This window comes from Cupressus sempervirens, chromosome 10 (assembly GCF_028749045.1).
Source record: "Cupressus sempervirens isolate cs-2001-9-10 chromosome 10, ASM2874904v1, whole genome shotgun sequence".
Lineage (NCBI taxonomy): Eukaryota > Viridiplantae > Streptophyta > Pinopsida > Cupressales > Cupressaceae > Cupressus > Cupressus sempervirens.
In genome coordinates, this window is record NC_143127.1 from 264,237,230 (window position 1) to 264,252,585 (window position 15,356).

The 15,356-nt window shown below is 35.9% G+C and overlaps 1 protein-coding gene across 1 annotated transcript in view; it reads left to right on the top strand.

The window, feature by feature from the left end:
* LOC149533645 (replicase polyprotein 1ab protein) overlaps positions 1-15,356 on the top strand; it is a 65,136-nt gene that overhangs the window by 20,766 nt on the left and 29,014 nt on the right. Inside the window, exons 2-3 of the mRNA XM_089803778.1 lie at positions 6,274-6,327; positions 11,388-11,513. Of these exons, the coding sequence (XP_089659904.1) occupies positions 6,274-6,327; positions 11,388-11,513 (180 nt within the window). The remainder of the gene's footprint in view (positions 1-6,273; positions 6,328-11,387; positions 11,514-15,356) is intronic.

Sequence of the window (15,356 nt, forward strand, 5' to 3'; positions counted from 1 at the left end):
TAACCCTAAACGTTTTTGGAAAGAACTCCAACCGAGGAGAAAGCAAACTGAAAATAATATTATTGCCACCCAATGGTTTGAATATGCTAAGAAACTTTATGAACAAGAGGGTGGAGTGGGACAGCCACCTTTGGTCAACGATGCTACAAATCTTTTCATTGTGCAAGAGATAGAGACAAGGATTAAGAAGTTAGGTGGAGGTAAAGCAAAAGACCTTGTTGCACTTCAAGCAGAATATCTGAAGTGGGGTATGAAAACTCTTGCATCGCACATCACTGAAATCTTCAACAAAATCTACCAAGAAGGGTTTCCGAAAGATTGGACAATCAGCCTTCCAATACCACTTTTTAAGAGTAGTGATGTTAACAATCCCTCCAATTACAGGACTAAAATGATCGATCCCCTCTTTGCTAAACTTTTTGGCAGCATGATAGAAACTAGGATCAGCAAATGGGCAGAAGAAAACCATAAACGTGCTAAAGGCAAGCTGGTTTTAGGCCAAAGCACTCGACAGTGGATCGCTGTGTCACTCTGAGGCACATTATTGAAAAAGAGTGGGAGAAAAAGGAAGAGGTTTTTTTGTTGCTTTGTTGACTTTAGAAAGGCTTTTGACACCGTCTCGAGAGACAAGCTTTGGTTCAGGATGGAAGAATTGGGGATTCCTATGCATCTCTGAGCTGCTGTTCATAGGATGTACGAAGAGGTGAAAGTCAAAATCAAAACTTCAGATGACATTTAAGAATGTTTTAAGAGCGATATTGGGGTCAAACAGGGCTGCCCTTTATCTACTACTTTGTTTGGTTTATATATTGACAAACTGGAAGCGTGGTTAAACATGCAAAAGGGTGAAGGCATTCAGCTAGGTGAATTTGTTATAAAGCTGCTCTTATATGCAGACGATCTCATTTTAATTGCCAAATCTGCCTGTGGTTTGCAAGATCATCTATCTTCTCTTGAGCGCTTTTGCAGAATGTTGGGGATGTAGGTCAATATCAGCAAGACTAAGGTTATGATTTTCTCTAATAATAAAAAACAGCATCAACATGAATTTTATTACAATGGAAGTGTTCTTGAAGAAGTTGCGGAGTATAAATACCTTGGCATCGATTTCAACAAAAAACTAAGTTGGTCTAGTTGCAGGTATAAAAGGACATTAGGTGGGTGGAAGGCTTTTTATGCACTTCAGAATAGGTGCCGTGAAGCGGAGTTGTGGGATTGGAAAACTATTCAAACCTTGTTTGGTCTTCTTGTGCTGCTAGTTGTTCTTTATGGGTGTGAATTATGGGCCAACAACACTACTATAGCACAATGGAAACAAATCGAAGGAATCCAAAAGCGCTTGATCACAAGCAAGTTTAAAATCAAAAGCACTGTTCCATATGATATCATGCTAAGTGAAATGGGGGTTGCTCCTATCGAGGCACTTGCTATGGTTCGCCTTCTAAGCTATTTAAAGAGAATTGAAAAAATGGAAGAGGATAGATGGCCTAAAGTTGTCTTTAGTGACACACTATGTAAGCGAAAAAGGACATGGATGCAACAAAACATCAAATGGATGAGCAAATGGAATATTCAATTCAAAATGTGCCCCACAAATAATAAAGAAATAAAGGTCTTTGTTATGGAGAAATTCTACAAGAGAAATTGGGGAAGTGAGATCGGGAGGAAGAAACTATATTATATAAATGAGTTCAACCTCACTTGTGATCAACTCCAAAAAGCGTACATAGGAGCCAACATTTCTTGGAGGGCTAAAATTCTTATTGCTCAGCTGAGAACCAACTCTCACCAACTTCGTTGTGAGATTGAGCGTTGGAAGAGGCCAAAGGAGGCTTGGGAAGAGAGAATTTGCAGATTCTGCAATTTTGGGAAAGTGGAAACTGAACAATACTTTATTTTAGAATGTGAGGCCTACAAGGATAGCAGAGATAAATTTGCGGATACTATATGTGATAGTTTTTGGCATAACCTATTCAACAAAGAGTACATTGAGCAATTGGGGGGACTCATCATCATCCTACATAAGAAGTGAACAGTGCTACTTAAGTCTGCTTTAGTTGTTTTGGTATCCCATCGGCTATTTTTAGCCTTGTGGATGTTAAATTTTTATCTATCTATCTATCTCCTCGGTGATGCCTTGCTCCATTATACAAAGTATCTCATAGATTCTAATGCTTGATGTGAATCTAAACTCCATCATATATGAAGGTTCCATTTGGATGATGATAGATTTGATCTATTCATTGATGAATCTCATAACAAAAGGATTTCCAAGTGAGCCAATATAATCTAAAGGAGGTTTGAACAAGAATGAGCCATGACTGAACACTATTTACCTTGTCATGCAATAGGAAGAGACGACACTGTTGAAAATACCCATTGACTAGGACTGTAAACTCTGGCTCTACACCTCTCAATTCATTCATCATATTGTGCATAACCTCCATTGATGAACTCACTTACTGCAAATCTATGACTATTGTGATTCATCCACTAAGAAGACATCCCCTCGAGACTCGATTGCAAGCTACTAAGTCAAGAAATTAGTTCCTTGGTTCATGATCCCAAATTTTGAGGTTCCCATCTTGCCGTGACATTAATAATTACAACATCGACCAATTGCCTTCGCTTGGAAGTTCCTGCAGACTTCAACAAATCAATTTTGAGCTTATGTCTTACTCTTTAATTTGCGTTTTCATGCACTTTGAGGCATTTTGTTAAATAATTCATGGGCATCCCTTGTATAATGAGGCATTAAACAACTTTGCACATATCGTGCAGGTTCCCTTGCTATACATTTTGCTTGGGTGGCATTGGGCTGTAAAAATTATCTCACCAGCTCTCCGTTAAAGCAAAACACAGATTATATAGCATCACATACAAGCCACGCGGTTGATTCAGTGACAAACATGCATGACACGGGTGCTATTTCCTTGAGAAGGTGTTTGAAACAATGAATCTTCTATCAGCGATTCATAACCTGCCAATACTCGATATTACCATCGTGGCCTTTATAGAAGCTGTTTCCATTGACATGCTGCTAATGGTTTGGTGAATTAATCAGTATTTGCTAAACATCCAACCATTCTGACTCACCCTTGTTGGGAAAAACATCATCAGTGCACAAGGCAATCATTGCAGAACAGGGTTATCGATCTCCTACAACCACGCGCTTCGACTTCTTTTCTTAGCTGATGTTTAATATGCCGCGGGCTGAGAGGTATGCGTGGGATACATCTCACATTCTTAAGGAGTCCACCTGTCACAAACAAAGGTGAGCATTCAAAACATCTTCTGCCCATGTGGAATGTGTGAATCATCGCAGGTAGACATTATCATTTTCCCACCATAATGAGCTATGGCTTTATTCATCAATCCATCACTCAGTATGCAGTGAATTTCTTTTTCCAACATGCTTTGCATTGGAGACGTCAAGCACTATGGTATTAGTTGCTCAACTTCAGATTGATTCTGTGTGCAGTTGGGATGAAGTCACATGGCCCTTGAGACTTTAATCAAATTCTTTTATTTTGGATGGGATCTGCTATGAGTTTATCATCATTTCTTTGCAACATTAGTTACAAACACTCTGCCGCCTTCCATCTGCATCTTCAGATACACACCCATAACTTCGAAATTTTATACTCCTGCGTGAAATGAACATCTTTTTGAGAGTTCCCATCGAAGTCCACACCATATTGATATTGATTTCACCTTGGGCATGGAGGATTTCAAAAATTTCTCAAACAAATTCTTGCGTTTTCAAGAACTCCAAATATATCTCTATTGTGAACTTGATCTGCTTATTATGAGTCCGCGGAGATAACTAACTTTAAATGAGGTTCATTAAACTCTCAATTTGGGCAAATGTAAGAGTCCAAACTTAGAAAATAATTGGCATGAACTAGTCTAACTCAAAACAATGTGGGAAGTGGTGATGATGGTTCTATCCAGCAAATAAATTCTCCGCAATAGGACAGTGGCAACAATGTAACAATGATAGCACTCAGAATAAAGTCAGACTTTACAAAATATTCAAAAATGCATCCAACCATATATTTGATTTTTACCTCGTGTTTCTCATTCCAACCAGACTTGTGATAGCAAATATTTAGACATATCACACACTCATACCTTAGGTCTGAACAATAGTCCTGGCGTTTTATATAAACAAAATGCAAAGTAAGACAGATAATGAAACCTGATGTGGCCATGAGTGGTCTGACTTTACACGTCCATGGTTTGGTTCGGATGATTGTCATAGGAGTCCTTGTTTGCCGGCGGTGATCAGACAACTAATATGATGCACTGGACCTGCTCTTCAGCAGACGTGACTCTTGATGCCCTGTGGCTGAGTTCACCAATGCTCCCACGGCTGTTACTGGTGCCAGTCATACTCGCAACTCCCGGTCTGTTCTCGTATCATATCAGAGTTTCCATTGTAATGACCAAGCATCTTTGCCTCTCTCTGTAGTGAAGGAAATGAAACACCTGATACCTCTAACCCCATGTTATTGGCTGGTACTGCTACGTCCAATGCCCAGGCTGACAGTAAAACTACCTACCACACTGTAATCTGTAATGACCTTTATCCACACCCTGCAGATGGATCTCGCAGCCCCTAGATAGTATCTGAAAAAATCATCCCTGTGTATGCCTGTTTAGAGAAACTTACTCTTGGGTGCAGATCCAATATTATCAATGTATCACCGAGTACATTCCATGCTAGAAAGAATGAAGTCTCCAATGAGCAGCTGGGGCTATGTCCAACTCCTCACACTGCCTCAAGGGGTTTCGTCCTCAAGAGCAACCTGTCACATTTAAGCAACCTCTATCAATTTGAATGATATTCTATTTAATAGTGTCAATCCCAAGGAAGCTCATTGCTTTTATAACCTCGATATGAGGGGAAGTACAAACAACTAGGCAATGTGGGATAAAAACCATTTTCGTCTTTTAGTAACTTAAGTTACTTTTGTTATAAAAATGACTTAAAGTTACTAACTTTTGTTATAAAAATGACTTTAAGTCATAAAGTAACTTTATAAAATAAAGTGACTTAACTATAGAAAAGCTCCTCAACTTAAATATTTCCCCAAACGAAACCAAATAAATTCCTGTGATTGGCTGACATCCTCTAGATTAATGCCGTTAGCCTATCCAGATGGAAATATAGACCAACAAGGTGCCAAAAAGGCCTAGCACGGAGAAGGAGACATTACAGAAAAGAAATTAAGAATTGTCTCCAAAACACATGTTTTGGGTCTTACACTTAACCTTTTTGGTTTTTAGAGGTTAAGGTTTGGTGTTTAAAATGTGTGTTTGAAGTGCTTTTCTTAACTCCTTTTTTTGGGTAGGGAGGTTAAGAATTCGAATGAAAACACATGTTTTGAACCCCATTTCTTAACCTCCTAAAGTTCAAAGGTCAATGTTTCAATTGAAAACGCACGTTTTGAGAGCTTTCATTAACCTGTCATAACTTGGGACCCAGGTGTTGGATTTCAGAAATTCGAAGTGCTATCCAGAAATTTTGAGCTAGAGATGAGCCAGAGGCATTAAGACCATAAAATTATTTAAAAGGCAATAAATTGCAGGTTCTTTTAAAACTTGAATTTTAACACACTTGAATTTGCTTGGGCTAAATAAGATGCAATTTTGGCATAATCTGGTGATTATGTAGACAGGCAACAGAGTTGAAGTGGGTTTGAACACTTTAGTTTTCATTTTTTTGTGTGTGCTTACATATAATATTTTTTGCATAGTTGATGATTTATTTCTCTGTTCAAGTGATCTGCATGTGTTGAAATGGTAGACTATCTGTGGTTAGTCAGATTGGATGCATGTTATAGTATTTGAGGTGTTTCATCAATTGGGTCTGTTGTTGATGAAATTGTGTGAGAACCATTTTACTAGTTTATAGATGATTAAGAAATGCCTCATAGTCAGGTTTCTGCCCGTCTTATGATCAAAATTATGAGTTGTCAATGTTTATAAAGATGTGCTAAATACTTATAAACTTATAGCCTTGTAAGCATATGAAGTTGAATGCATAGAGAGATCAATTTTTCTTGTTCATTTGAGGAAGAGAATATGAAGTTCAATTTTAAATTATATTCAGTTGCTTTCTTTCTGAGATAAAATTCAGTACTATAGTATTCCTTTATACCATTTTTCTGGTACATGCTCTTGTTGGCTTTTGGTAGTGTGCAGGCATTGATTCAATATTATTACTATCATTATATTGCTTGCTGACATTTGCTCAATCTGTTTCAGTACAAGAGGGAACTGAACGACTTTTTTAATACACCTTTGGGTAGAAGTGCAGCTGTAAGTAAAAGCTTACTATCATCACCTGCATTTTAATTTTTGAATTTTGTCTTTGCAGTGGACTTAAATATCAGAAATGTCTCAAATTCATTGGTGCGATTAATCTTTTAGAATGAATATTTTTAGCTTGTGTAAAATTGATTTAGCACTTAATTTTTATGGCGCATTTGTTTTGGCTTTAATATACAGGTTTGCATTATAATTGTTTATATTTTCTTTGTTTGTCTCAGCCTAGTCTCGAGTAGAAAAATAATGTATGCAATTAATATTCCAATCCACGCTTGGGGTTGGATTGTATTTTTGAAATATAAATGTTACTTATTTGTTAGTTAACTGAGTAATGACTAGTTGGATTGTTGTGGTAAATTGGTAATTAAGCTGTGGGATCAGGATTGCACCTTCTTTTTCCTTAGGTTGTTACAAATAATACATCAGCTATGCATCATTTTGTTGATAATGCAGATGGCATTTTCATGTTTATATGGGTATTGAATATAAGCACCTACATTACATGCTGTTGTTATGTAGCCGTTGGTCAGGTTTCTGCAAAACAGTCCAAACTCACAAATAAAATTGTTCATAAATGATAAGTTATTTTTATCTAGGGACTCTGCTTATTGCCAACTGTGCCTGCCAGTTTAATGTTGCAGTTCTTTTATTTGGGCTGTTATCCTGAGACCAAAGGTGTTGCTAAAGAATGATTTCTCAGCCAAGCATCCGAAATATAAAGAAAATGGGAAACTTGGAAATTTTTAAGTATTTGTTTTATATCATACCTCAAAGGAAACAAGGCTTCGTGCCTTACATATTGAGTTTGTAAACCACCCACAGAGTTTTTCTCGCCATAATAATTTTTCATATAATATGGTTTTTGGTCTTCATTTATTTGTTTATGATTCCCATTATTTATTACGAAGTAATTGGAAAATATTTGCTTGTTATTAACAGTGCTCAAGAGATCAGTTTATACAAGAGACTGAACGATGTTTCCTTAAGAAACAATCATAAGGAATAGAAACATTCTATTCTAGAAACAGAAAACTAAATATTAGAAACAATAGATAACCATTAGATATTAAATAGAGAATATAGAAATTATCAATTATCGTAATACCCTCCCTCAATGGTTAATCTATCCAGAGCATGAAGCTGTCAAAAAGTGTAAAAGGTAGATTCTATTTGTTCAAGGTGCTCCACACTGTTCATTGTGGGCTGCGAACCAGTTTGGTTAGATATGGCAGCTAAGTGCTTTCGACATTCAACCTTCATGTGCCCAAACTTGTGGCAATAGTTGCATTGAATGTTTTTTTTTTAAGGAGCTTTTTGAATCTGGAGTAGAGGATGTCTGCTGATGGTACGATACTTTGGATAAGGCTCCAAAACTTTGTAAATGAGCAGAATTCTTCAAAACAAACTGCTAAAAGCCATGATTTTTGAAGTGAAAAATCAATCAAAATCCAATATGATTTTTGAGGTGAAAAATCAATCAAAACCCAATATGATTTTTGATGTGAAAAAACAATCAAAACCTGACAATACAAAGCTTCGTCATTTTTAGGAAAAACAGTAAAACCCAACAGATAATTTTTGAGGAAAAAATACAAACCCACAAAGGAATCCCACACAACTTTGTGAATTATAGAATTAGAAATTTTTAAGGGAAAATTTATAGAAACCCACAAGAAATTTTTTTAGGGTAAAATATATGAAAACCCATCAGAAATTTTTTTTGGGGAAAAAAATTATGAAAACCCACCAGAATTTTTAAGGGAGGCAAAAACATGAGACTTTGCATGGTAAAGCAACACATGCAAACAACATGCAAGTACATGCAACCCTGAAAAGGTAGAGACCTAGAAAATTTGAAGGGTGACTTTAAAGAGAGCTTGAAAAACCAAAAAATAATATATTGTTGGTTTCGGAATCGACTTGATAAAAAATCAAGATACCCATAAAAAAAAAACGACAATCCAATCGAGATCTCAAAAAATCCACCAAGAATCTATAATTTGTTTTTGGATCCAGTATAGAAAATTAGGGTTTTGAACAAAAACAACCCTACTGCAAAAAAACCCCACAAAAAATGGTGGAAATGTGCAGAAAAAACAAACTAGTTTTAACAAAAATGGGTTGCAGAACCGAACTAGAAATTGACAGATCCAGATCTCTCAGAATAGAAACCCTAGTCGGATTATAGAGAGAGTTGGAAGCAAATATGCATGTAAAATAATTTCAAAAATAAAAGGGCAAATAATTTCAACCAAGAAATTATAATTATTTTCGAAAAAATTTAGAGTATTGGCTTTGATACCATATTACGAAGTAATTGGAAATTTTTTGCTTGTTATTAACAATGATCAAGAGATTAATTTATACAAGAGATTGAACGATGTTTCCTTCAGAAACAATCATAAAGAATAGAAACATTCTATTCTAGAAACAAAAAACTAAATATTAGAAACATTCTAATATTTATAGAAGATTACAATAGATAACCATTACATACTAAACAGAGATAATAGAAACTATCTATTATCGTAATATTACTAAGTTGTAATGTGAAGTTTTATGACAATTGAGCAACCTAATCCACAGATTTGTAATATACTTATGTTGTTTTCATGAACATACTATAAATAAAGCTAGACATATTGAATGGACCCTTCCATGGATCATATCAGCCATAATCAGTGCCATTACAGAGCAAATTCATCCAAAGAGGAGGTTTATTGGCTTCATGGGAGAGTGGAGTACTTTCCTTTGACCCAAGAAAGAAAAGCCTATGATTAAGGGGAATTTTCGACCATGGGAATTGGGAATTGGGAATAGAGTCAAGGACCTAAAGATTAGCTTTTCAGACATTACACTAGAATCTAGATAGAAGATGAGTATGAAGCTTTTTGCAAAGTTGAGATCAATGTTGCTAATCTGGTTGCTTCCCTGGATAATTTTTTCATGCCTCTTCAACATCAAAATTATCAAGAGAAAAGGAATAACAAGATAATGAGAATGGTTTTGTAAATCAGTTAGGTGAAGGAGAGTGCATGAGTGGACAAGCAACATAAGCACACTTCAAAGTTGAAGTAAACTGAGTATTATGAGGGAAAAGTTTATACCCAAAAGTTCAACAATTGGCTTAGCCATCTCAAAGTATATTATGGGCTATATAGCTTCAGTGACATATGGAAGTTCTCATTTGGTCATTTCTGCGCAGTGTTTGATTTGGTGGGAACTCTATGTAGATTCATTGAGATTAAGCAAGGAAATAATAGTGACAAAATGACACTCTATCAAGGAGCGAGTCTAAAGTCAAGTTTACTTGTGTGTGTATGATGAGGGGTCTTTTTAATGTGGTAATACATTTGATAAAATGAAGGAAAGGTGTGAGAATATTTTGGAGGGCTACATGGTCACTAACAAACACACCTAGCACTCTTCAATGTGAACTGGAATAGTATAGACGAGGCATGTAAGAAAGATTTTTGCCTCAGAGTGAAAGGTGAGAAGAAACAACAAATGGGTACCAATTCAGAAAAAGAATAGGCCGTGGATGAGAAGTTTTCTCATCCATTCAATAATCTCAACAAGCAGATAAAATACTTGCATTGATATAACAACTGGTTGCCTTCTAGTTTGCATTTTTCCATGTCTGCTCTTAATGCTTCTCCATGATAGTCACTCTTTTATAGTAGAGACAAGAAAATTCTCTTCTCCACTATAGTCTCTCTTTTATGGTAGAGACATGAAAATTGATATGCCTTCATACCCTTCTAGATTTCAATATATGTAGCATGTCAAAGTATAAACATCAATTTTTGTAGGGCTAATACAATCCCTTGTTCTTTAGTTTGGTCCAAGGAAAAACAACTTTTGTTTAGAATCTATAGAAAATCAACCAGTGATTTGTTTTTTGGATATCCATTCTTAATACAAACTCTTGTTCCATTTAGCTTTGTTTGAATGCACAACCCTTTTATAGACTTCCATGCTCTGCCTTAGATTTCTAGCAGCTGTAAAGAATGTTCCTTTGAAATGATTTCTCCTAAGTTACCAATTCGAGTTCAGGGACAGATTCGGGTTCAAGTTAGGGTTCAGGCAATTTTTTTTTTTCCATTTGGGTATATATAAATACAAAAAAAAAAGAGAAACATGCATAATTGCAAAACTTAGTCATTTCATAGTATGAATATATGTTGCTTGATCATTGATCAATGCCAAATGTGAAAGATATACATTAAATACGTGCTCATTAACCTATGTTCATGATTGTGAAGATACATTGAATAACTAAATTGGAAAATGAAATTTCAAAACATAGCATAGTTCATCAAATAATAAAGTTTGAAACATAATGATAAATGGCAAATGTTTAATAGTTTATCAATGATCATAGTATCAAATGCCCTTCAAGGGTCAAATGGGTCATCAAACAACTAGGGATCAATGGCTTCATCCCCGGCTGCAACTATATCTAGATTTTCATCATCTGAACACACAATCTCTACAACCTTCTCTTAAAACTTGCAAAATGGGCACACCAAAATGAGAGAGCAAATGAGAAATTAGATTTAAATTTTTTTTTTTTAAGGCTCCTTTAAGGGTTACATAAAAAAAACATTAAAAAAAAAAAACATTATTTTAAGTTGTTCTATTTTATGTTTTGGACCCTACTGCTGTGGGTCCTCTTGGGTTCACCTGGATTGGTGCCAGCGAGGACCCAGACAGACCCACAGTCTGGAATTTAGACCCTGCTCAGACCCACAGCGAACCCGGAGTGGCACAAACTGCGACCCAAATCCAGGCTGCAGGGTGTGAACCCTGCTTCATAGGATTTCTCTGATTCTTATACTCAACCTCTTTGGGACCAATTTAGTGACAATTTTTATGAGCTAATTTGCAAAACAAATTATCTAAGCCTACTCCTGGAAGTTCAATAACTTTATGCAGGTGTTATTAGCTATTGTTGCTTAGAAGTTACCAGTTATTATATACACATTGCATTGAACAAATGAATATTTCTAATGCCTTTTTGACCTGGATAAATTTTGCTGTTGCTACAGACATTGGTATTTCTCTGGTTTGCACTCTCTGGATGGCTATTTAGGATTTTAATCCTTGGAACATGGGTACTACCCTTTGCAGCACCTTTTCTAATTGGAGCAGTTGCAAGGAATGTTGTGATAGAGGTATGCTTGCTGATCTATTGTTTAATTTTTAAAATGTAATCATCTTATTTATGGTGCATATTCATGTTTTTTTTAGGTAAATTATTGAGGTGAGTTACAAATTGCAATGTATTACTTGTTGTATTTGATCTGAAGCTCAATTATTATTTAACATTTCAATGATCACTTCAGTGACGATTCATGGGTGACTGCAAAAATTACGAGCTTGATTATGTTGGTAAATATTTAGTTTATATAGTTTCTGGTGCTATATTATTTATATCATAGCAGCAAAAATGTTTTGGGGAAAAATCAGCAAAGTAAAAACTGTATTATGTTATTTAAAAAAATCAGTAAAATTTGGATTTGAAAAAAAATGTAAAATAGTCTATAAAAAAGAGAAAAAGCTACTTGTTTTTAAAATTTGGAGGCGTTTCTATAGCATAGAGATATAGAGAGCAAATAAAGTGGAGAGTTTAGCCCATGACTTGTTAAAATACAGTGTTTAACCCATGATTTGTCCAAATGATTTTTATTTTTTTTGGTCTAAAGTAGCAAAATGCACTGAAGCATGTAAGCTTTGCTCATAAATGATTCTTCTGCAAGCTAAGTATGACATTGAAAAGTTATTGCCAACAACAAAAGATTTCACTGAATTATATGCAAGGAAATCTTTAATCTTGTTGTGTGATGTGAGTGGATGGTAAAATTGAAAATTCCTACTAACAACACTGCATTCCAGATTTGTATTAATATAAAAAAGAATGTTAAATTGTAAAGATTGCATTATCATAACAAAAATTGTAAAGATTGCATTATCATAACAAACTTTGACACCTTTGAGAACTTAGAATACCTCGACTACAACAAAAACATGTTTGCATTGCAGAAGGACAAAAGAAAAAACCATTTTATCACTGAGAAACTTTCAAGTAGGAAGCTTCGCAGAATATATCGTCCAAATAAAATCCTAATCAAATGTTAAAAGAGGAACCATTTCTCGTAACAATTAGTGACAGATGGGCACGGAGTTGGCATTTTCAAAAATTCAAGATGCAAAACCAAAACACATTCAAAAGCTCTAGTATTACACCAAACCTTCAAATGTAGTCATAGTATCAACACACAAAGTTGAAGTGGAAGATAGACACATAATGCATTTTAGGATGGATATGCATAACATCAAAATTATTGTACAAAATAATAACCAAGACTTCGATGTTACAAAGATTGGACATCTTACCTGTAAACATCTTGCTGATGTATTTTTGGAGCAAAGGGAATTTGTGTTATAACTTGGGAGAAGGATAGCATATTATGAATACAAAGATTGACCTACACAGCATTACCTGTTCACTTCTAGTAATGAGACCAGATTAAAAAATGAAACAATTGGATTATTATATTAATCAAGTGCTGGTGAAATACAGATTTTATTTGCTTGGGGGTATGAAGATTTAAAATTTTTTAGGAACGGGGAGTTCAGACATCATATCCCCTTGAAGCCTGGAGCGACTCCCTATCGTCAAAAACTCAGGAATTACAATCCAAAAGTGTCTGAGGCCACACTGGAGGAAGTGGAGAAAATGCTAAAGGCCAGATTTATCTACCCTATTCACCATTCAACTTGGATAGTCAATATTGTGCCCATAAGGAAGAAGAATGGCGATATTAGAATTTGTGTGGATTTCAGGAATCTTAACCAAGCCAGCCTGAAAGATATATACGCACTCCCAACAATGGAGCATGTCTTGTAGTCTGAAGCCAGATCTGAAGTCATGTCAATGCTTGATGACTATTCAGGATATAATCAAATAAGTGTATCTCAAGAGGACCAGCATAAAACGACCTTTATCACACTGTGGGGTACTTATACTTACAATAGAATGCCTTTCAGGCTGATTAACACAGGAGCAACATTCCAGAGGGCAATAAATTCTTCTTTTAAAGATCTATGGGATAAAATTATTGTGATCACCTAGATGACTTGACCGTCTACTCTAAGAGGAGAAAACACCATCTAAGAGATCTTAAAGATGTTTTGCACTAGTGTAGGCAGCACAAAATATCCTTAAACCTTAAGAAACCAGTTTTCTTTGTAGAAGAAGGTAAACACATGGGACATATTATTTCTAAAAAGGGGATAAGGATTGATCCCGACAGGATTAAAGCAATTCAACAGCTCTCTCTCTTAATACGAATGGAAGTGATCTGAAATCCTTCTTTGGTCAAATAAATTTCCTGAGAGGCTTTGTGCCTGAGTTCTCAGAGAAGGTAAAAGGCACATGTTAAGTATGATAAGTGAGAAATGTCCATTCAAGTGGCTTGAAGAAGGGAGGAAGGCTTTTGAAGACATCGAAATTGCCATTTCCCACGCTCCAATGTTGGTCAGTCCTGATTTCAGAGAAGATTTTATCATATACTGCTATGCCTCAGATTATACCTTGTCTGGCATCCTGACTCAAAGAAATGATCAAGGTGAAGAAGCTCCTATTGCTTTCATGAGTATACCTCTAAAAAAGCATGAACTAAATTATTCTCAAGTTGAGAAACATGCATTTGCTTTAGTTAAAGCATTAAAACAATTTAGGTATGACATTCTGCATTCGCACTTAACTGTATATGTATTGGAGACTACAGTCAAAAGTGTGTTGATTGTATATGTATCAAGGTTAATAAAAGAGCAATATGGATAGCTAGAATTCAAGAGTATAACCTCACTATTAAATCCACTAATTTAGTCAGGGGGCAGGGATTGTGCAGGTTAATAGCAGAAAACAAGGAACCAATGCAAGAAGAGACACATGATGTTCCCACAGCCTTTCTGGTCAGCTCGACTGATCCCTAGTACTTGAATGTGGTATACTATTGACCCTATGGTGAATGCCCTGAAGACTTGAATTACAAAGAGAAGTGTATTCTTAGGTTAAAGGCAGCCAAGTATGTAATTTCTCAGGGTACATTGTACAAAAGGGGGATCGATGGAACCTTCCTGAGATGTGTGGATAGTGAGCAACAAGAGAAATTATTGAAGCTATATCATTCCGATGTATGTAGTGGACATTTCCTCAGAAACTGTTTTTATTGGCCGAGGATGTTCAAAGATGCGTACTAGTACATCAAAAACTGTGAGAAGTGTAAACTTTTCACTATTTGTCCTTAGTTGGCGGCGTTAGCTTTAAAGCCCGTGGTGGTAGATGAACCTTTCCACCAGTGGGGCATAGACTTTATAAGCCCATTGAACCCGCCATCCAGTGCCAGTCATATTTATATCCTGACAGCAACAGACTACTTTACTAAATGGGTGGAGGCAATTCCTACAAAGAAAACAAATTCTCAAGTGGTGTGCGATTTCCTAATGAATTTTATTTTTGTCAGATTTGGGGTCCCTAAGAAAATAGTTGAAGATAACGCCACATATCTCTCCTCTGAAGAAATTCAATTTTCATCTATGAACATGGCATATCTCTGGCTCACTCTCACAATAATGAAGAAGTTAGTGAGTGGCAATGCTTGAAACTGGCACAAGTAGCTATATGAGGCATTATGGGTTGATAGGATCACACCAAAAAGAGCTATTGGAATGGCTCCTTTCAAACTAGTCTATGGAGTGGGAGCACAAGTATCCTTACCATTGGAATTATCAGCTGTGAAGTTACAATCGGTGATTGAAGATCCATTTTTTCAGCTCTTTTTAGGGAAAAGAGTAATGTTCCTAACCAGACTTGAAGAAGAAAGGGATAAGTTGGTAGATCACATCATTGAACATCGGATGAAGGTTAAAAAATTTTTAGACATTAAAGCTTGGGCCCACAACTTCATGAGAGGCGGTGAAGTTCTGCTGTGGGATAGGAGAAGGGAACT